General features: G+C 42.3%; 1 protein-coding gene across 1 annotated transcript in view; it reads left to right on the top strand.

Annotated features, from left to right (window-relative positions):
• Positions 1-13,871, top strand: part of ESRP1 (epithelial splicing regulatory protein 1) — a gene marked incomplete at its 5' end in the record, with an annotated part of 49,399 nt that extends 35,528 nt beyond the window's left edge. The window contains 3 exons of the mRNA XM_080938784.1: positions 3,461-3,611; positions 8,469-8,578; positions 13,828-13,871. Of these exons, the coding sequence (XP_080794910.1) occupies positions 3,461-3,611; positions 8,469-8,543 (226 nt within the window). The 3' untranslated portion in view covers positions 8,544-8,578; positions 13,828-13,871. The remainder of the gene's footprint in view (positions 1-3,460; positions 3,612-8,468; positions 8,579-13,827) is intronic.
• Positions 13,872-23,422: the final 9,551 nt, after the last annotated feature.

Genomic DNA, 23,422 nt, shown 5'->3' with positions numbered 1-23,422 from the left:
TGTTTGATGTCAAATCTAACCGTAGATACAAAGCTTAATTTTTTAAAAATTACTTTTCAGTTTCATATTCAGTTAAATACCTCGGTTCGAGTTTGTTTGTTTTTTTTTTTTTTTTTTTTTTTTTTTTTTAAATAAACCTCATTAGTGTGTATGCGTATGAGCACAGGAATGTGTGTTGGCTTTGTGCTCCTTTACGTGGGCCCTGGGGATTGAGCCATCTTGCCAGGTATGTAAGTTTGAGTTTTAGGTTTTTTGTAGGATTTCAGGTAGGGGTCAGAGTTAATCCTGTTTTGGGATATTTTGTTGTTCCATAACCATTTAACCAACTGAACTTACTAGTTTTGTGCTTTTGCTTTAGTGTATATAAATTTGTGTGTGACTTAGTGATGGTGGTGCACACCTTCAATCCCTGCACTTGCGAGGCAGAGGCAGGTGGATCTCTGAGTTCTAGGACAGTTGGCAACACGAAGAAACCCTATCTCAAAAAACCAAAAAGGAAAAATATATATATATTTGCACAGAGCGCACATGCAGATGTTAAGGACAATCGTGGGTGTTTTAAGGTTCTTCTTTTTATTTGAGGCAAGTCTAGCTGACCTTCATGCTTCCCGGGATCCATCTTCACCAGCACAGAGATAACCTGCATACACTCCTACATCCAGCTTTTTACAGAGTTATGGTGATTTGAACCTGGGTCCTCACACTTGTAGGACAAACACATTATCTCTTGAGCCATCTGCCTTGCCTTTGTTTTTAATTGTGGGTATCTCACTGAAGTTAAGCACATTCTCTACCCATGAGCTACCTTGTAACTCTAATGCCTGTAATCTGCACACACTCAGGAGGCTGAGGCAAAGGGATTGCTTGTTTTGGGTCAGCCCCAACTATTTACTACACTTGATCTCAGCCAGAAAAAAATGGGTTATACTGGGCAAGCTTTCTAGCCGATTGTAATTTTCATGGTGCTTTTGTGAATCACATTGGTGATGGGGCCTTTTAAAAACATGTTTCATGTGTGCAGCTCTGCCATTGCTGAGTTAAGTTTCATTTTCGTAATTGCTATCTCAAGAACTAAATATAATTGTCCTTTATAATGTTAAATAAATGTCATCTTCCACATTTGTATGAATTTCAGAGACAGAATTCGTGTCACCAGCTTTGTGCAGGAGTATATTTTATTTACTGCTCTACCACACCAGCTCTTGTATTAACTCCTTGGTTCTTCAGAAGCCCTACTGTAGTTCATTTTTATTACATCTGCATTCATTGGGTATTGATCTGTGTTTGGATAAGTATGTTCTATTCCTCAAGAGTAGAAGTCAGTAGACAGACAGCTCTTTCCCTCTGTGTGGGTTCCAGGGATCAAGCTTAGATCTCACACTCAGTAGTAAGTACCTCAGCTCACTTAGCTGCCACTCTGGCTTCTTATTTGCCTTTAAAAAAAATTTGTGTGTGTGTGTAGTTTGAAGGTAACAAAAATTTCCAACTTAATTTATAGAAGATCTTTAGACAAAAGCAATGAAATAGGAAAGGAAAGTATATGAAAATAATTATGTTAGGGAAAGGACCGACGTTTGTGTCTTTAATAGAGTCTGGGTGGGTACTATTGAAAATACAGAGCCTCATGATCTTGCATATTAGACTCATAGCCAATATCTGATGTGTACTGATAACTTAGTGAATACTAATCTAAATATGAAGAAAATAATCTTGAAATCAGAGTGGAGTTGGCTCAATGGTGGACAGCACTTATTCTTTGAAAGACCGAAGTTCGATTCCTAGCCACCCGTGTGGAGGCTCACTACTTCCTCGTGCCATCAGACATTCGTGCAGGCTAACCACTCAGATGAATAAAATAAAGACAAAAAGCCGGGTGGTGCTGGTGCAAGCCTTAAATCCCAGCACTTAGGAGGCAGAAGCAGTTGGATCTCTGAATCTGAGGTCAGTCTGATCTTCGGAGCAAGTGCCAGCACAACTGGGCCTACAGAGCATCCCTGTCTTAACGAAACAAAACAAAGGGGAAATTGTGGTTTTTCTATCTGACAAAGTGCTAACTGGTATGTTCTGAGTAGGAAATTATTTAACTTTAAGGTCTCTCTCACTCTGTTAAAGTGCAGAGGTGTTGACTTGAAGGGCATCCGGAATGTTCAGTTTAATTCAGCACACACCCTGTTTCTAGTGTGGGTTGCACAAGTTTCTTAAATGGTGGTTTCAGTGTTGGTTTTTTTTTTCTTTGAATCACTTGGGTTGTTTTTAAATCTATTGGCACAGGAAAGTAACATTTGGCTTTCTTGAGCCTTTGATTTTTATTTTGGAGGAGAACACAAGCAGGCTCTTATCAGGGAAATGGGAGATCTCCCCAGCTGTTTTCAATTTGTTGCGTGGCTGAGGACTTCTGAGTTAGGGACTGAAGGGTGCTGTTTTTAGGCTTCAGTTACTTAGTAAGTGATAGGAGTAAGATAATGCCATAGTCTCTGAAACATTACTAAATATGTTAAGTCATACTCTGAAGAGCATGGCTGTGAAGCTGAGGGTGTCGATCATTCCTATTTAACAAATGAAAGGTTTCTGGGCTGATTAACACAGTCTGTCGGCTAGAGGCACAACTGGTAACCTATTTGTTACAATTCTATGGAGCCGAAACTGAAATGTTAACAATTACCTTTGTGGGAAGATGACTAGAAGTTCATAATCTAAAATTGGAATCAGTATTTCTTAAGTTTATGACTGGGTTAAGAAATACTCTGTGCAGATTTCAAATTGTAATTATCTGGTTGGGTAAAGCAGATGGGTGAGCTAATTAATGAAACTAGTGTGGAGGTTGCTAGAGGTACCGCACAAGTTAAGCCTTCGTGGGTCTTGCTTCTAAGAGGAAATCGCTACAGTAACACCTGGAGGCTTGTTTCTTCATTTCCCCAGTGTTAATGGTGATCAGTTCAGCTTGTTGCTTTTCTCTTTCCCTCTTCTGTTGGCAGAAGTTGCCCTGGTGTGCTCCGCTGTGTTGTTCTTGGGCCTCATTATTCCTCTGCACTTGTGGATAGAGCCTTTGGTCCTTTGGGCGCGTTCACTCTGGATACTTTTGATCTCTGGCTGTGGTTTCTATTAGTCCTTTATAGCCATTTCTCTTCTTCATGCCTTACTATTCCTGAAAACTGGCTCACTAACCGTCAGTGGTCTGGATTTTGGAGGTGGCTGAATGACTTAGTTCTTCCTTCCTCTTTGAGAACCTTAGAGATTGGGGAAAGTCCTGCATCTAACTGCACGGCATTAACCCACTACCTCTCCTTTGGCTGCTGGGGAAATCTGAGACAGAGCCTCTGACATTCTGTCTTAAGAAAGGTTGCTCATTGAAGCAGAAGAAATATTGCTTCCAAAAAGACAGTTTCTTAAGCGGTATGTTTTAGAATAAATATTCAACGTTGTGTGTTCTGTTGGTTCATTGTGCTTTCTCTCCCTTTAGTCCCCCAGGTTCGCCTAATAGTCTTGGCTACTTCCCTACAGCTGCTAATCTTAGCAGTGTCCCGCCCCAGCCTGGCACGGTGGTCAGAATGCAGGGCCTGGCCTACAATACTGGAGTTAAGGAAATTCTTAACTTCTTCCAAGGTTACCAGGTCAGTAGCTTGAAGAAGAAAACTCCTCAGTGCCCCTATCACTAAAGTCTCTTTGCCTAAAGAATGCAGCTAGGAAAGACACTGGGTCTCTCAAACACAGCCCGTGTGCCTGTGCTGATGGACCTATCTGCAGGTTCATCTCTTGACCATATTAGGGCTTCCCTATGTCATAATTCCTGCTACCCAGTCCTCACTCCCTGTATCTGACCTGTATCTGTCTGTGCCCAAAGTTTGTGTGCTTTGGGAAAGTTAATTAGGGCAGGCAGCAGGAAAGGGGCTTTCAGGAAGAAAGCACTGACTAAGGGTTCATTTTCCTTGAAATGTCTGTCAGTTCTTTGACTTATAAAATAAGCTGGCATCGTGGTGCATGCCTTTAGGTGTAGGAAAAGGCACACAGACTTGTGGGCTCAAGGCTAGCCTAGGCCACAAAGTGGAACACAGTCTCAAAACAAAAGAAGATAAAGTGAAATAGTGGGGCCCAAGAAAGAGATGGCTCACCTGCTGATAATAGTGCTTCCTGCTCTTGTAGATGGCATTCGTGTGGTTCCCAGAACCCACGTGGCCAGCGCACAGCCATCTGTGACTCCAGCTGCAGAGATTCAGTGCCCTCTTCTGGCTCAAAACTCGGAGATCTGCCCGCCTCTGCATCCAAAGTGCTGGGATTAAAGACAAGTAACCACACACCTTAATTTTACCTTATTTTTCCAGGCAATGGTGGTATGTGTTTTTAATCCCAGCACTAGGGAGGCAGGGGTCTGTGGATCTCTTTTGAGTTCAATGCCAGTCTGGTCTACAGAGGTTAGTTCACAGTAAAACCCTGTTTCAAGAAACAGGGAAGGAAAAAAAGAAGCACTTGCATTCTCCCCAGACCTTAGGGAGTCACATGAAGGAAGGAGAGAACTCTCGTGAAGGCTGTCTGTCCTCTGACTTCACACACAGCATATACACCTCTCAACACACACAAAATAAATGAGGGTAGTTGTACGTTTTTTAGATAAAGGGAGTGGTAAGAATAGCAATTACTGGTACAGTGTTTCCAGTCTCCAACACTGCAAATAATTAGAGTAAATAAAGAAATAGAAACATTTAAGCATAGAGAGTCTGCTTGAGTATTTAAAATCCTCTTTTAATTTCCTTGGGGAAAATACAAACCCTGCCTTAACCTTGGAGAGGAAAGTAAGACACCCCAACTACCTGGCTCATTTTGATTCTTGGACTGGAGCGAGTGCTTGCCCCATGAAGTGACCTGATGACTCTGCCTTTGCTTCCATCTTGTTTTGTTCTTGCTTCGGCCTGTGTCCACTGCTGTCTTCTGACTTAGTCTTTTCTTGGTGATAAGTTTGTAATGGCCAGTGACTATTGCCTTGTTTCTCTCTGGTTCATCTGAGCAAACTCCTGTTCCTTCTTCATAAAGTCAAATTTCTTCTTCCTATAAAGTCTAAAAACGAGCAATGTGTAGACTTATTGGTCTGTGAGCAAAAGCAGTCCTCCTTCCTCCTAGAGCTGAAATTAGCTCGAGTCTTCAGGATAGCAAAGTTCCGAGATGCCCCTGAGCATATGCGCAGCTTAGGGTGGGCTAGCCCTGTCTACAGAGGCTGTTCTACCTTCAGAATGCTTTGTCCCTGACCCAGGGATGGTGTGATCTTAGGTAAAACCGTCTGACTAGATCTATGACCACCCTAACCATTTTGGTCTTAAGGACTTTCAACATGCAAGAAATATTTTCCATTAGGAAGTTAGGACTGAAGTCAACCTTTTCTTTGTTTGCTTACTGTGTTCTTCGGAAGGCTGGTGTTCAGTTCTCACGGGTCAGAAGTTCATTGCTCTTCCTTCTCCAGATGATTTTTCAGCTGCTGGAGGACTTGAGAAATGTTTAAAGGGTTACTTTATAGATCTCCTTTTTCCCTGATTAAATGACACAGTTTTACAGAAATTGGATTGAAAATGGTTACTCAATCTTACAGCCTTGGATACTTGAAATACTGTATTTTCCCATCGTACAGACTGAGCAGTTGTCAAGTTTAATGGTTTAGCTTGGCTCCACCAATTTCATTGACTTCCATACTGAGTCAAGTGAAGCAGTCCTACACACATATAACATGAGATTAGCCAAAATTAATCTTACGGAGGAAGTACCATGGTTGGCAGTTGTGGGTCCTTATTTCCCCTCATATGCACAATCAGGGTTATTTCTAGATTTATAGTGAAATGACTGACACAGGACTGCTAAGATGGCTGGAGGGTGCTGGAGTTTACAGCCTGACTAGCTGAGCCCGTGTGGTGAGAAGGAACTAGTTCTGAACTCCAGATGTGTACTGCAGCACACACATGCACGTGCAAAACAGATAAATGTGAGAAAGCATGGGGAAGATTTAAAAATTTAAAAGTCTGACATGCTTCAAAAATGGGATAAAATGATAAAATTTATACCGAAGAATCCCCCCCTCCCCCCACAAAGAACTCTTGAGTAGTTCCTAGAGTCATTCTTGGTTAAAGATTGTCACAATCAGAAGCGAAATGGCTGGGACATTATTTCTTCTCTTGATATATGCATTTTATTTTTATTTGTTACATTAGTTTGAGACACACTCTCGGCTGACCTCTAGTGCAGTGTGTAGACCAGGCTAGCCTTCCACTTGCCATGATCCTCCTGCCTGTGCTTCCCACGTGCACCGCTCTCGAGGCAAGCGTTGGGCATTTATGAACTGGATCAGTGAGTCAGGATTGTGTCCAGACCTCAGTCATCCAAACCTGCAGTTCTGGTATGTGCTCCAGGACTTCAGGCTGTGGGGCATACGTTCAAAAATATATCCAACCCGGTTTCTTCTTCCCTACATAAAACTTAGATTGTCCTACCGTCCTTTCAAAAGGGCATGGCCCCTCATTTGTCCTCCTGCTGTTCAGATAACAAATGTCACTGTAGGGCCCGGGATTCCTTAGATTTGATGGTAAAATCTGTAGGTGACTTCTTAAAAATTGTTGTACAATCTGTTTATCTCTCCTACCCCTCTTTCTGTAGGATTGATGTATGCAGCCCTTGCTGGCCTGGAACTAACTCACTGTGTAAATAAAGATCCACCTCCTTCTCCCTCCCAAGTTCTGAGATAAAGACGTGCACCGCTCAACTACTATTGTTAATCTTAATGACTTGTTTTAATCTCTAGTTCTTTCTGACTAATTTTATATGATTATGTTTACATTGGTAGACTTGAGTAAATGTCTAGGAAATAATTGGATATGAATGAAATTCACCAGTGATGTCCAATTTTATCCTTTAAACAAATACAAAACTTGTCTATCATAATAGCAAATGTCATTTTAGAAACACATTCTCTTGGTTGGGTCTGGATGGTGCCCACCTTTAATCCTCGCTTTCCTGGGTGAAGGCAGAGGGATCTAAATTTGAGGTCAGCCTGGTCTATGGAGTGAGTTACAGAACAACCAGAGCTACACATTTAGACCCTGTCTTGACCAAAAACGGGAAGGAGAGAGAAAGAAATGCCTAATTTTTAAAGAATTTAGATATATTTCCCCATTTACTTCAGCAGCATTTCTCTGAAAACTGTTGCCGATTTGTGGATTTCCTATTTATAGGAAGGGGGATCCCACGCTTAGAAAGAGCAAGGATTTTTTTTAAGAAATATGATGGGCGAAGTAAGATATAGAGCCTCGAGTGTCCTGTCAAACCTGTTGTGGGTGGGTACAGTGGCACAGTTACCCCAGGGCTCAGGCTCATGCAGGGAGTTCGAAGCTAGCCTAGGCTGCATCACAAGACTTTTATGTCAGAAGAAAAACAAGACACAAAGAAACAGCATCAGAAAAGACGGACACACAGCTCTGCCGATGTAGTGCTTGCCAAACAAGCAGGAAGCCCTGGGTCTCAGCCGGAGCAGCTTTCCATGAGCTCTTTTCATTCATTAGCTATTACTCTGCATTGCCTTGGGCTGTCAATACGTACTAGCTTTCCTCCTCAGCATTCTGACTTCACTCGATTTAGGGGTTTGATGTTTAACGCCTGACAAAGTGACTGATGTGCTAATAAGTAATATCCTGTCATACCCAAAGTTGACTATTTAAGAGATCAGGTTCTGGCCTGGAGAGATGGCTCATTAGTTAAAAGCACTGGCTGGTCTTCTACAGGTCCTGAGTTCAATTCCCAGCACCCACCTAGCAGCTCAAAAACATCTGTGGGATCAGATAGCTTCTACTGGTCTGCAGATGTACAAACAAAACATATACGTACATAAATTTATATTAATATTACTTCTAAAGTTTGTTTTATATATGTGAGTACACTGTTGCTATCTTCAGACACACCAGAAGAGGGCATCAGATCCCACTACAGATGGTTGTGAGCCACCCTGTGGTTGCTGGGAATTGAACTCTGGAAGAGCAGTCAGTGCTCTTAACCTCTGAGCCATCTCTCCAGCCCTGTGTGTGTATGTGTGTATACACATACATACACACATATATACACATATATGTATATGTATGTATATACATACACTATACACACATAAATACATATATATACACATATATGTCTATACATATATATGTCTATACATATATATGTGTGTATATATGGAGAGAGAGAAATCAGATTTTATCCTCCTTAATTGTGGTCTGGTGGGTTTGTTTCCTTTTTTTTAAAACATACATTCAGTGTAACTTCTTTCCTAGAAGGAATTTTGACAAATAAATGAAACATTAAGAGAAAATTAGTGTGTAGCTTCTAACAGTGTCATTGTTCAAGTTCTAAATGTCATATACTTCTGTTGATATATTTAGTTTAAAATAGCATCCGCAGTGACAGGCTGTCCATCTTTTGATTGATTGTTTCAACTTGCATTTTAGTATGCAACCGAGGATGGACTTGTACACACAAATGACCAGGCCAGGACTCTACCCAAAGAATGGGTTTGTATTTAAGGGCCCCAGCAGTTAGATCGTCCTCAGAGAAGAAGGTAAGGACTATCACGAAAGCTAAATCAGAGGCCCAAATAGAGAAGCCAAGAGTCTGACATTTCTCTAGGAGGCAGGTGAGGGGCTGTATTCCCCTTGCCTCACTGTGATGTGTGTCAGAAGACTCGGAGGGAAAGTGCATGGGAGTAAAGTTTGTAATCCAGGAACACGGTATCGGTGTGATGTGTGTGAATGAGAGAGTTGTACTGTGAGTACCGGGGAGTAAGTGTCATCCTCGACATTTGATTACTGCTCAGTTTTAGGATAGGATGAGTGCTTTTCTTGTTGTTGTTGTCCTTCCCCCTCCTCCCCTCCCTCCTCCTCCCCCTCCTCCCCTCCCTCCTCCTCCCCCTCCTTCTCCTCTTTTTTCGTTCTTCCTCCTCCTCCTCTTTAATTTAAGATGGCTAACTTGCTGTTTAACCTTATAACCTGCATCTGTCCCTTGAATCCCACATAGTGCAGATTGGGAACTGACTCTGAAGGTTGTCTTCTGACTTCCGACTTCCTCATGTGCACCACACACAAAGTAAATGTTCCAGAAACGAAGAAGTCACCATTCTAGAAAAATTTATGTCTTTATTTTAGCATCCAGCTCAGTCAGAGAGAGTTCACACACATACTTGTTATTTCCTACCAGGAACATCATGTGAGCCTAGGCTGGAGTTTGAGACCAGTCTGGGCAACACTGTAAGGCCTCATGTTTTTTAGGGGGGAAAATGGCTTTGTTCCAAAGTTATTGAAAAGCTTTCATTGTGCATCTTTTCTCTTTCCTCTAAATCTAAAGCTAGAGGGGAAAATATTGATAAAGTTAATAGGCTATTGTCAAGAGGGACCACCCCCCCCCCCCCCCCCACTAATCCAAAAGTTTTCCTAGGATACTGATACTCTGTGGTTACCCACAGAGTTTCCTGGGGCCACATCCGGGGATTAGTGTGGCTTATTTCTTCAGTTTGGTTGTTCCATTTCCAGACTTTTCATTTTCCAATTTAGTCACTATTTTCATAGTTGTGAGCTTTAACATATGGAGTCCTGGCTGGCAATGGAAGTGCGCTGTCCCATCATTCTTGTGGGATGGGAATCTAGGTGTGGCTCCTCCTCCTGAGAATTGGCTCAGGGTGCAGGTGAACAGTTTTGGATCTGCCCCTTTCAGTGAGACTTTACAGTACTGGGGCCTCTTAAGCATCATTATGTTGCTCAAATTCGGACAAAATCCTCTCTGGGCCCCAGGGATAAAAGCACATCATTTTAGATCACTGGGAGACTGGCATTGTTTCTTCCTCTTGCTGTTTGGAAAAGAATCCCTCTCCTGCCTACATTCCAGGAAGTTTCCCAGTGTGTTACCAGGAATTGCTTCCCATGTTGCCCAGCTGCATTTCTTTCCTTTCCTGGTGCATTTCTTTCCTGGTATCGGTTCTTACATGTTTGTTTGCAACTGGGGTATAGTACTACCCTCTGAGCTGCTCAGGATGTTTTTGCCTATGGTGTGAGGAGCTCCTTCTGCTTAGCTTGTCCCTTTGATGTGCCTCCATTTGAGATTTTGCTTGAATGCTGCAGACCTGGTCTCTTGGCTTCTTGGTCTCTCCTCTACCTTGGCTCTTAAGCTCCTTGATCTCTTGTTTGTCATTGCCATCCTGGTGCTGTCCCCAAACAACAGCAATGTACATTCAGAAGAGTGTTTTCTGTTCCTTCCATACAACTTGTTACATACGTACTGCTTTGTCTTCTGTGGGTGGGTATTTTACTGCATGTATGTCTGCTTCACACTTGTGCCCAGAGCCCCACAGAGGCCGGAAGAGGTCATTCCTCATGGTGACTCTGTAATGCAGTGCTTGAGCGATGGAAACGGGCACCTCGCAGAGTTGACGGCGTGAGTTCCAGTCAGCCTTCCGCTACAGAGTGTTTAAGCAAACACAGCTCATCAGAATTTTAGGCTTCTGGTCTTTGCTTTACTGGGACAGGGTCTTGCTATATAATCCAGGCTAATGTTTGATGCCTAGTGGAATCCAGTTATCTTCAATAATCCCTGTGTAAGCTCTGTGTGTTGGCACACGTTCATAATTCTGATACTTACAAGGCAGAGGCAAGAGGATTTCTCTGAGTTTCAGATCTGCCAAAACTACACACACAAAAAAAAAAAAAAAAAAAAAAAAAAAACTATCTCAAAAACTAAACAAAACCCAAAGTAACAAGTAGGCATGGGTAATTCACACCTGGAATCTCAGATCTTGGAAAAAGTCCAAAGCTCATCTGGCCATTAGGGAGTTCCCAGGCAGCCTCAGGTTGGTCTGCAGCATGAGGCCCGCCTTGTTTCTAAAAAGAGGAGGAAAGATTCTTCTGTGTACATAATACTTTAATGATAGTGTATGACAAAATAAAACATTGTTTTAACATACATCTTACCAGAAAGGAAAGACAAATTACGAATGTTTGCATTTAAAACTTTAAAAATTATTTTTGGCTCATACTGTTGACTTTTGTTGCCTTTTTTTTTTTTTTTTTTTTTTTTTGATATCAGTCTTAGATTTTCTCTTTCCTGCCAGCTGTAGAGATTCTGCAGCTTCCTCACTAAAAACTGAAATGCCGCTAACACACTAACATCACTGAGGTTAGGAAGCAGGTCTGAGGGAGCTAATCACTTAATACCTTTTCACAATTCTGGCCTTCCATACACAAACTTAGGATGGGCATATACTGCTAGGAGCCCACAAGATGATATATATTTAGTGTATGTACTCTGACAAACTGGGAATAGGAAGGTGGAACTGCCTGGCCTCCCATTGTGACTTACCCATCAACACCTTTCGAGAGTTGGGAGCAAATCAGGAATTGGGGTTCATTGGTGTGGCTAACAGCCATCTCTCACCATGCTGGATTATGTGGGACTTTGGTTGGCTGAGTTGTCCTATTAGCTGGTGGTAAAATGGCCTCTCCATGTTATTAGCACTGGGAGGGGAGAAGTTCCTTAAGGAGAACTAGGGTGTTATTGGCCAAGGGAGTAGAGAACTGGATGACTGTGGTGAATAAGGAACAGATTTTATTATCATCTATATTTTGTGTGTTCACAGAAGCATTTCATGCTTTGATCTTCTAAGCCGAGCACTAAGTTGCCTCATTTAAGCCACATTTAAACAGAAATGCTAACACATTGGTATTTGAGTTCTTTTTGGAATACTTGATTTTAAATTTGTATCAATTGCTGTTTGCAACTTAGTCTTGAGCCTTTTTCAAAGTGGCCACAGGAAATGAGAACAGAGCCATTTCTTGTATCTGTTTCTTATTTACATGTAAGAGCTTACAATGCCAACAGTTTTTATTTTAACTTTTGAGTATTTTAGGTTTTGCTCTGTATACCATGTAAATAAAACATCACGGGAAGCTGCCTGTGTGAAGATTTTATCCCAGGTCTGTGCGTGCACACCAGCCCTCAGGATCTAAGACCTCATGCACCAAAAATATACAGATGCCCAGGCCTTCATAAAATCACACGGCATTTGCTTATAGCCCTGTTTATCCTCCCATATACTCTAAGTTATTTCTGGACCACTACTAATAAAATGCAAAGTGAATGTTCACACACATGGTTCTGTGTCTCCTGGCCTTGACATCCGGGCAGTCCCCTGCCTCAGCGTCCTGAGTGCTGGGTTTACAAATTGTACCACCACACTTGGCCTGACTGCTGCTGCTCCCACTGGTTGCTTATTTGGAGAACAGTGATCAGATGGGCTGGAGAGATGGCTCTGGTTTTAACAGTACATACTGCTCTTGCTGACAAGCTGCATTTGGTTCCTAGTACCCATGTTGGGCTCACCACCTCCAGGAGGTTCTCTGGCCTCTTCCAGTCACCTCCACTCAGAAGTGCATATTCTCACAGAGCACACAGTGCACAGGACTAAAAATAATAAAAGAAATTATTTGAAGAGGGGAAGCCAAGTATGTTGCCCGTGCCTTCAATCCCAGTACTCTGGAGGCAGAGGTAGGCAGAGTTCGGAGTCCGAGGCCAGCCTGGTCTGAGTTCCAGGACAGCCAGTGTTGTTACACAGAGAAACCCTGTCTCAGAAAACAGAAAAAGGGTGGGGTTGGAGTGGATAATGACCAGGAAAGAGTCTGCACATGATCAGGACAGATGCTTTTTCCCTTCTAAATGTTCATCAGATTGTTTGAGTTTATAAATCTGGATCTATAAGTATGGATGACTTGCTATGCCAACATAACCACCATCTGTTCCGCTTTACCCATCTTCAGGGTAGCCACAGGGACTGGCTGTGTGCTAAGTAGCACTCACTTAGCATGTGCAAAGACCTGGCTTCAATCCTAGTACCAAAATCGATCAACCTAGTGGATGTAGCATGTGACCTGCTGGGACCTTTCATACAGTTCCTTGCGGTCGACTCCCAACCATACAATTATTTTGATGCTCCTCCATGACTTTAATTTTGCTGCTCTTATGAATTGTAATATAAGCATTTTTGGAGATAGAGGTTTGCCCAGTGGGTTGATGCCTACTGCGAATGTTGGAACGAACAGACGGACCGAATACTAACCCAGCCACTGGCACAGGGCTCCTGTCTGCCGTCGGTCAGGCCCTGGTGCTGCTCGCCGATTCTAACTCTTTGTTAGAAATTATTTGAAATTCATACTAGAATTAAAGATTTTATTATAATTACCCATCTGTGTGTGATGAATATATGGCTGTCCACAGAGGCCAACAGGATATCAGAACCCCAGAAGCTGGAGTTACAGGCAGCTGTGAGCTGCCCTACTGTGAGTGATGGGAACCAGACTAGTCCTCTAGAAGAGCAGCAAACATCCTTAACCACTGAGCTGAGCCACTTCTCTAGACCTTTGTTGGGTGTGTGTGTGTGTTTTTGAGACAAAGACACTGTGTGGTCCTTACTGTCCTGGAGCTCACAGAAATTCTCCTGCTTCTGCCTCCCCATGGCCAGGATTAAGGGTTCACAGTACCGTGCCCAGCACCCCAGCTCTGTGTGAAGCCTGTAATATTTCATCGCTGACCCGCACAGCAAAGTGGGTGAAATCGGAACTAAATTGAGTTCGGCAGGTGCAGAGTTGTGCGTTAGACATACTCAGTAATACAAAGCAAATTCAATACAGGAAAGTATTGAACTCTGAGATCATTGCCTTTGTGAATGTCGCTGTGATAGAAACAGGGAGTGTCTAAGCGATGTCAGTCTCCTGAGAGTTTGGAAAGTTAAACTTGGAGGTTGTAATGCCGTCTCTTTCCTCCCTGCAGTGTTTGAAAGACGCATGGTGATCCTGAAACTACCAGAACAGGAGAACTTCCAGCAATTTCAGGGGATGTTTGTGTACACTCGGGCTGCGGTTTTCTCAGCCAGCACGACAGTAGGCCTGGGCCTAATCTATTGGCGGAGTGAAAAAAAGTGAAGCCAGCGAAGCCAAATCTTTCTAGCAAGCAGCCTGCATGAACTGGGCTCCTTGCTGAGTGCAAATAGGAATTTAAATGTGAATTTGAAGTCAGAGGTCTCACTTCCAGCTAACATGGCATCGTTTATCCCCTAAGTTGAAGTCCCGGAGTAAATACATCCCACTAGCATCTACCATCCACCACTAATTACTATGGAAGCTTCACTGTGTGTCCTGCTGTTCTGTCTCTCCGTTTTCTGTAAAATAAAACCCTCTCGCTAAGTAATTTAAGTGTATGTTCTTAGAATACTTAAATCCAAACTAAGAAAAGGAATAAAATAAAACTACTATTTCCCCAAATACTAGTTTTCTTCAGTAGGCCATCATGGTGCCTTATCATTAAAAGCAAATATTTTTAAAACACCTCAGGCAGGCCGGGCCTGTAGCTCAGTGGTAAAGAGCTTGCCTAGCATGCTTGAGCCCTGGGTTGTAGACCTGGCCCCCTCGTGTCCTCCACGCCTGCTTGCTTCCTCACACATGCCTTGCTAAAGGCTTTGCATGTTTTTTTTTTTTTTTCCCCAGCAGGTACCTGCTGTAAATAAGAATGAAGTAGGGGCCAAAATTTGAAACCAAAAATGAAGCAGCTACATGTAGTTAGTAGTTCCTAGTTTAAGCTGTAACTGAATGTTCGGCTTCATATGTGTTGTTTTATATTGTACTTTTTTCATGGTTAATGTTTTGGACTTTAATAAGAGAAATTCCATAGTTTTTAATGTCACAAAAATAAGGCTTATTTGAACAGTGTATTCCAGAAAGCAATATACTAACCAAAGTGAATGCTTGTATATATTGATAGCCCCTTTCTCTCTAATGCCTCAATTGTTTAGTAATTAAAACTGTTAAAAGCATAGGCATGCTGGCCCGAGGTAAGCAGTGGCTTCGTGTTTAGCCCCCCCTTGTGTAGCTGTGTTTATGGGCCAAAGTGCAGTGTTCCGCACTGGCTAGTACAGCTGCCTAACCTACGGGAAAGTGATTTGATTAAAAGCACAAGTTTCTTTGTTACTCTTGTCCTTTGCTTGGATGCAGGCAGTGCCTAGGTTGTGGCTGCTATTTTTTGTTTGCATCACCTTGACTGCAGGAGTCCAGCATTACCCTCTTACTTGACCCAACAACAGCCCTTCAACTGCAGTGGGAGGAAGAAAAGGGTTTGGTGTGAAAATTGGTGAGATTTGGCACTTGAGAGAAACAAAAAAAAAAGTTCCTACTTGATGCCTTAAGCCGCTCCTGCCCAAAGCTCTGAAGGACTAAGATGGCCGGTACTACTGCGTCTTTTGTAGAATTGTTACATTGATAATAAAACTTGCCTGCTCAATCTCAATGTTCTTGTTCTTTTGTTTTTGAGAGGGCAGGTGGTGATGGGGAGGCAGGGAAGGCAGCCTGTTTTGTAGGATCTTTGCCTTAGTTCACCATACAGTCATGGAAGCTTTCAGTGAAAGAGGATCTCTTGATGTTTGAAGGTTTGGACCACTGAGGCAAGGGATTACAATGGCTGCCATCATGCCTGGCTTTGTGTGTGTGTGCTGAGAATGCAAGCTCCTCTCATGGTTGGGTATGTGTGCTTTACCGACAGTGCCTTCCCAGCTCCAATGTTTGTATCTTCCCACCAGAGCTGCACACAACTCTCCCCATATTTAGAAGGATGTGGCAGGAGGGTTCCAAGTTAGACAGGTATAAAGTGAGACCCTGTCACAAAACCAGGAGAAAAAATAGTATGGCCAGAAAGTAGTGGCATGCTCCTAGCACTTGGGAGGCAGAGGCTGGACTTTTTTCTGAGCTTGAGGCCAGCCTGCTCTTCAGAATTCTGAAATAGCCAGGGCTACACAGAGAAACGCTATCTCGGGAAAACCAAAAACCAACCATAGTAGGAAAACCCAGTCATGCCATACAGAACTAGTAAGAGCTGTAACCTTCATGCTTTTGATTCTACATCCTCCTTGTTAGCTGAGTTCCTTAATGTTCTCATTCAAATTCTAGTCATCCTCGGGATCACATTAAATATTGCTGACTTGTAACGTTCCAGAAAAACAGGCATCACCAACATCACTTGTGTGTTTTTTGTTCTAGATCTCAAGTGTCTTGGTTAAAAAAGTAAACTCCGCTTACTAGCATCATTTTCCAAAGGGAGATGTATGACATCTGAGCTTTGGGTCCATCACATACAGTGGAGGTGGCTCTCCTAAGCTGAGGCTCTGCTCATCCTTGCTTTGCTGTTTGCGAGAGACATCAGGGTGTTCTTTGCTTTTGGCAGAGTCAAAGTGTCCTAGACAAAGCCAGAGTTCTGTTGGAGTCACATACTCAGTGCAGCTGTTCTTTTCATAATAAAGACAGTTGGAGGGTCAGCGGGGCTTGGTAGGTAATGGTTCCTGCTACCTCCCTGGAGGACCTGAGATCCAGCCCTACTATGCATACAGGAAAGAAGAAACCAACGTGTGTTGGTTGTCCTCTGGTGCATGCATAATTGCACCCGCACATAGAATGCAACCATAAAATAAAACTAAAAAAACCCATTGAAGTAAGAGTGATGGGGTAAGGAATGAGAAAGGACCAAAATTGTGTGTGTGTGTGTGTGTGATGCTTTGTTAGGTTTATAGTCATTCTGCTTTTCCCAGCCCTTGCACCCAGGAGCAGCAGAGAATCAACCTCAGACCCGGACTTACTGATCCTTCATAGCTAGGACTTTAGGCTCAAGTGGCCTCATCAGGCCTGGCAGTTCTAGTTACCCTATACATTCTTTAGCTATGCGGTACTTGACATCTAGGGTACATAGTAAATGCAGCTGAGTGAATGTCTTCGTTACTTTTCTGTTGCTGTGACAAAACACCACAGCTGAGGCAACTTCAATGAAGAAAGCATTTAATTGGGGGTGGAGGCTTGTGGTTCCAGAGAGTGAGACCTCATTTCTATAAGATGTTGATAGGTTTGTAATCTTACACTGAGATTATATACCAGTGATAGAGTACTTTTGCCCATTGCCCTGGGTCTGATCTCCAATACAAAATAATAATAAATGTTTCTAAGTGAAGATTTATTTGAGTGCTGGCTTGTGATATATCAGTATAGGTCTGATTTTTATATTGAAATAGTAATGTATTGAAAGAGTTGCTTTTCACACTCAGCCAGCTACACATCTGTATTTGCAGTTGGGATGAGATTTACCTAATGCTTTGGTTGCTTCTGACATCTACTGGACGCACTGTGCTACTGGCCTTTCAGGACCTAGTTTCCAGTCAGTAAGTATCATCCAGGATTGTAACAGAATTTAAGAAAATCTGACTACACTGTGTGCTGCACACCTTTAATCCTAGCCTGTGAGAGCCAAAGGTGGGTAGATCTCTCAGTTTCAGCCCAGTCTGGTCCACAGACTGAGGGGGAGTAAAAACTGAGTGGCTGGGTAGTACCAGAAAGCATGCTACCAGTATCTATCACTCCAGCCCATTTTGTTATTAGATGAGGTTTCATTGAATTTTCCAACTTCCCAATTTCCCCCAATTTCCCCCATTTGAGCCTCTTGGGGAGCATGTGCCTGGCTAAAACTTTGTTGTTATGAAACCCTGTATTTTTTTTCAGTTAAAAATATTTTTCATGCAATATATACTGATAGTGGTTTCCCCTCAGATCCTCCCAGATCTTCCCCGCCTCCGACTCCACAGGTCTTCTTTCTCCTCTTTTAGAAAACAGGCAGAAAAGAAAAAGCACTAGACACAGGAACAAAACCCATATGAATACAAAATTGGGAACCATAATATATAAGCAAAAGACCAGTGAGGTTTAAAAGAAACAAAGGCCCAAACAGTGACTGGAGAGAGAGAGAAGAAAAAAAAAAAAAAAAGAAAAAAAAAAAAAAAAAAGGAAGAAAGAAAAAGAGGAAGGAAAACTCCAGAAATACCATTGAGTTTGTTTTGCTTTGGTTGTCTACTGCTGCCCTTCTGCATGTTTGTATACCAAGGAGGACTGTGTTTGAAGAAAGAAATTTTCCTTTGCAAGTGGGTGTCAGGTGGAAGGCTAGTTCTTGGTCAAGGATGGGAGCTTCTGCCCACTTCCTCCTCTCATTGCTGGGACCCCACCCAGCTTGAACCTGTGCCTGCCTGTCTTAAGATTTCTAGTGCTGTGATAAACATAATCAAAATGCATTTGGGGAGGAAAGGGGCTGTTTGACTTTCACCTTCATATCACTGCTCCTCAGCCTGGAGGCAGGAGCTGATGCAGAGGCCATGGAGGAATACTGCTTACTGGCTTGCTCCCAGCGATTTTCTTGGCCTGTTTATAAAACCCAGCACCACTAGCTCATGGATGGCACTACCCCTAATGGGCTTAACCTTCCACCATCAATTACTGTAACCATACTTTTTGGCTACTTTATTGGATTCTTGTATCTACTCCCCTTCTGGACCCTAATCCCTTCCAACCCTGCAACACTAGGTAGTAAAGAAAAAAGGTTAGAGGGCCAGTGGTTGTAGATCTCTTTAGACTACTTTCTGCTGATTAGAAGCATTGACTTACTAGGGGCAAGTCTAATCATCATCATCAGAATATCTCCAATCAGAAATTCTGCAAACCAGCAATGCAACAAAGTAGCAAATGCAACATCAGGAACCAGCAGCAACAGGGGAAGCAGCAGCTGCCATGGGCCACCTGGAGCTTTTGTATTTATATCGTCTCAAGAGTCTCCAGAATTCCAAACATAAACTGTAGCTGGCAAAAATCATGCCCCTCCTAGAGCACAAGACAAATCACAGATGTTCTGGACAATCTAAAGCAGTTCCATATCCCATACCTGGGATAAAACAAAAACATAATCATGGGCTTGAAGGATGGCTCAGTGGTTAAAAGCATTGACTACTCTTCCAGTGGTCTTGAGTTCAAATCCCAGCAACCACATGGTGACTCACAACCATCTTTAATGAGATCTGATGCCCTCTTCTGGTGTGTCTGAAGACAGCTACAGTGTGTGTGTGTGTGTGTGTGTGTGTGTGTGTGTGTGTGTGTGTATTATACATATATACATATATATGTAATTAAAAAACATAATTATAACATAACTGGGTTTTTTAAAGGAACCAAAATTCTTGCTACATTTTAGTCCAATAAATGACTTTTTTCTCTAACATCAATCAACTGCATCCAATAGCAACAATTATGAACTATCAGGTAAGAATTAAGCTTATTAAATTAAATTTATAATGTCCAGTTCATTTGTATTTTGAAACTTTGGACCAAGTACTCCACTATCTAACTCATCTTGATGAATCCAAAGTTCTGTACCTAAATCACTTTCTTATCATAACTTCCATTTATCAGCCTAAAACCATTTTTAGATCCTAAAACATTTTCTTAAATCTTAAACAACTTAAGCTTTCATATCTTTAATCTTTAATAAGGAAAATGGTAAGACTATATCTAGTCTTCAACTCCATCAGAGACCTGAGAAGGATAAATATTGAGTAAACAGGAAGTTCGAAGCAAGCAGCTTCCAAAACTATAGAAATGACAGGGACTGCTGGCGACCTGGTCAGTCACCCAAGGTTCCTATGTATCTGTAAGGCAGCCAATCTTCAGCCAATAGTCCCAGAATATCTGACAGACCTTTCTGTGAAGCAGAAAATTTGTAGGACTGGCCTACCTTGTCTCAGAAAAGCAGGCCAATCCACTTCCCGGTGTCCTGCTTTTCCACTGTTTGGACAGTCTGCAGTCAGCCGTCCAGGTAAGGGGCAAGGTTTTTGCCCAGTGGCCATCTTTGCCACAACTGAAGCAAACTTTTTGTGGAGGTTCTTCTGTGCCCATCATCTTCTTCGAAGTAGATTCGGAATGCTGCCAGGATCTGATGTGTCTGTCAAAAAAAGCCTTTTGTTACTAAGACATCTTAAATGTCATATTCTGCAGATCTCTGAGGTGTTGGAAGACCACCTAGCTATCTAAAGTATATTTGAATAGGCAAACATTGCTTGTTTCTAGCCGTTTACTCTCTGCTTAAATTGAAAACATATACAGGAGGCTAAAGAAAGAAAGCTCTTTGCTTTAATTAATAAACTAGTACCTAACAAGACTACAAGTTTGATTATTTATAGGTGACTTACTACTAACTTGCATGTTTTAATTATTCTAAACAGTTTACACAAGTACCTTTCAGGGACTCAAACTTTACATAAGAATTTTTAAATGAGCTGAATATGCGCAATGCCTTAAACAGGAGTTGAAACATATAACCTTAAATTTCTATCAGTAGACGATAATCCATACCAATGTAAAATATTTGAGACTTATTGTTGCTTTATCTTTTAATTATTTTACTTATTAATTCACTTTATTTCCCAATCACAGCTCCTCCTCGTTATTTGTCAGTTTAAAAAGAGATACAATAATCCATCCTCCACTACATAATAATCTACTTCCTGTTGCTTAGGGGCATCGAGTTCCTCGGAGCAGGTCCAGTCTTCGTTGTCAGGATATCCAGTTTCTTCTTCTCTTTGCTACCTTTAAAATTGCCCTAGAGCTGGATTTTATGGAAGCATTTTCTCGGTTGAGGTTCCTTCCATTCAGGTAACTCCAGCTTGCATCAACTAGAAAACTATGCAGCACAAGGCCTTTTGCCTGCTTCTACAATCTGTGAGTTCGTTTGTTGATCAGTCCTGGAGTGTCTGGAAGACACCATTTCCTTCTGCCACCCATCCCCGTGGCTCTCACATTCTTTCTGCCTCCTCTTCTACATAGGTCCCTGAGCCCTCGAGGGAAGGCTGTGACGAGGACATCCCACTTATGACCAGGTGTTCCAAGGTCTCTCCCTCTGTTCACTGTTCAGCTATGGTTCTGTATGAGTTCTCATATGTTGCAGGAGGCAGGCTGAACTAGGACCTGTTCTGTGGGGTAGAAGGATGCTGTCAGAAGTCATTTTATTGCTATGTTCTTTTAGCAGAGCAATAGTCTTTGGTTTTCCTCAAGGTACATGGCCTATCTAGTCTCAGATGCTTGGCTACCCAATTGGTCAGGTATGGGTTCCATTTCATGGTGAAATCGTAAGCCCATCTTACATTCTTGCCACAACTGTGCCATTACTTCATGCAGGCAGTGTTTGGTGGGTTAGCTGGGTTGGTGGTTTGTGTTCTCTGTTAACATGGAGAGCACTTCGAAGTACCATGAACACTACTGTCAGTAATGGTTAAGACTTGTTAAACACCAGCTCAGCTTCTTCATCTTCAATGAGATTTGTAAGTGTTGTCTTCACCAATAGGGCCTTACCATCAGGTTGTGAAGAGCAGCCCATACCATAGTCTTGGCAAAAGCCTGGGCTGCTTGAGAGTTTCCATGCAGAGTGTTTGGCCAACACCTCAAATTGGTGTAACTCATTCTTGGCACTGGAGTTTCACTTGGCAGGGAAAGATGTCTGGTTGGAGCTTTGTCTTCTCCATTATTCAGTGACTCCATTTAGATTTCTTTAATGAAAGTATGTTTGTATGTATGCATATGAGCATGTATAATACATACATACATTTTTAAATTTTCATTTTTTAAATGATTTATTTATTTGTTATATTTAAGTACACTGTGGCTGTCTTCAGACACACCAGAAGAGGGCATCAGATCTCATTACAGATGGTTGTGAGCCACCATGTGGCTGCTGGGGTTTGAACTCAGGACCTCTGAAAGAACACTCAGTGCTCTTAACCGCTGAGCTATCTCTCCAGACCTAAATTTTTATTTTTCAAGATAGGGTTTCCCTGTGTAGCCCTAGCTGTCCTGGAACTCACCCTTATACCAGGCTGGCCTTGAATTCTGCCTGCCTCTGCCTCCTGAGTACTGGGATTAAGTGCATGTGCCATTAACATATTACCTGGTTCACTCATGTGTGAGTGAATGTGTGTCAGTGCATATATGTATAAATGTACATGTATGTACACATATATGTATATGTGCATGTATATACATATATATGTGTATATATGTATATGTGTATACACACATATATATACATACACACACATATACATGTATATATACACACACATATATGTGTGTGTGTGTGTGTGTGTGTGTGTGTGTGTGTGTGTGTGTGTGTATATATATATATATATATGTGTGTGTGTGTGTGTGTCTACTGTTTCAGGTTTTTACTGCTATTTGTCCCTCCCTTTATTCTCTACCTTAACTGCCTCTTCTCTCCCTGCCTCCATTTAGTCCTCTTGTCCTAGTTTCCCTCCTGTTTATCCATAACTATCATTTTATTTCCACTGGTTTGAGAGACCTTCTCCTCCCACCCTTGTCCCCCACTCTATACCCAACCTCAGTGGTTATACGGTGTGACTATCAAATGTTCAAAGGCTAAGTTCTACATATAAGAGAAGACATGCTATGTTTGTCTTTTGTTCCCCATTTCTGGCGGAGTCTAGGCCCAGTGGGGATCCCAATTAGAAAGTGTTTCTAGGTATTGGCAGATAGCACAGAGGCGTGGGACTTCGTGAGTAGGAAGGTCTGAGAGAGAGTCACAGGAAGGGGGAAAGCTGGATCTGTCCTCAAGGTTCAAAAGAGTCCCCAGAAAATTGAGGTAGGGTGAAAGGAGGGGCCCTAATCTGCTATAGGATGGGGGACAAGACTGGAGAAGACTGTAATAGAAGACAGGAAGGAGAAGGGAGATCTCCTGTGGCCCAGCCCATTGTGGACACTCCAGGTCCCAAGTATTGGATATTTCTAGGTATAGGGGGCTGACAAAGGGATGCAGGGAGGAAGGAAAGCTGGGTCTGATGCAAGGCTTGGCATAGTCCTCAGGGAATGGATGTCAGTCAGTCAGGAGAGCTCACGAAATCCTGTATTCGTTGATGGAAAGCAAATGAGACAGATTTCACTTGTCTGGCTTGGAAATCACTAGTAGACCAGGCTACCCTCAATTCAGGGATCCTTGTGCTTTTGCCTTCTCAAGTAGTGGGATCAAAGTCACTGTAGGGGTTGATGATTCACCAAGGAATGAATGATACCCTGCACTCAAATGAGTCTGTAAACTCGAAGTGTTTTATTCTGCAGAAGTCCAGCACGCTGGGGTCTACCATCTACAAAGATGGAGAGACATTGAATTGCGTTCATAGAACCTATTTAAAGCAAATTAGGGTAATAAGATAGAAGGGTGGGTGACCTCTATCTTAATCTTGACTCTGTCTCTAGGGACATCCCAGAACCATTGCTACAGTGGCTTGCAATGGTCCATAACTGGTTCCAGGGGATCTGATACACTCTTGTGTTTGTCTCAGGTACCTGGGACACACATGCATGCAGAACATAACATAAATCTAAAAATACTTTTAAATAGTTTAATAAAACATGTTTAATTTCTTAATTTTTACTTTATTTTTTTCTCTTTTTTTTATTAGATAATCTGTATTTACTTTGAGATGTTATCCCTTTACCCCGCCCTGCTCCCA

Source organism: Micromys minutus, assembly GCF_963924665.1.
Source record: "Micromys minutus genome assembly, chromosome: 26".
Lineage (NCBI taxonomy): Eukaryota > Metazoa > Chordata > Mammalia > Rodentia > Muridae > Micromys > Micromys minutus.
This window is presented reverse-complemented; position numbering and strand designations above follow the sequence as displayed.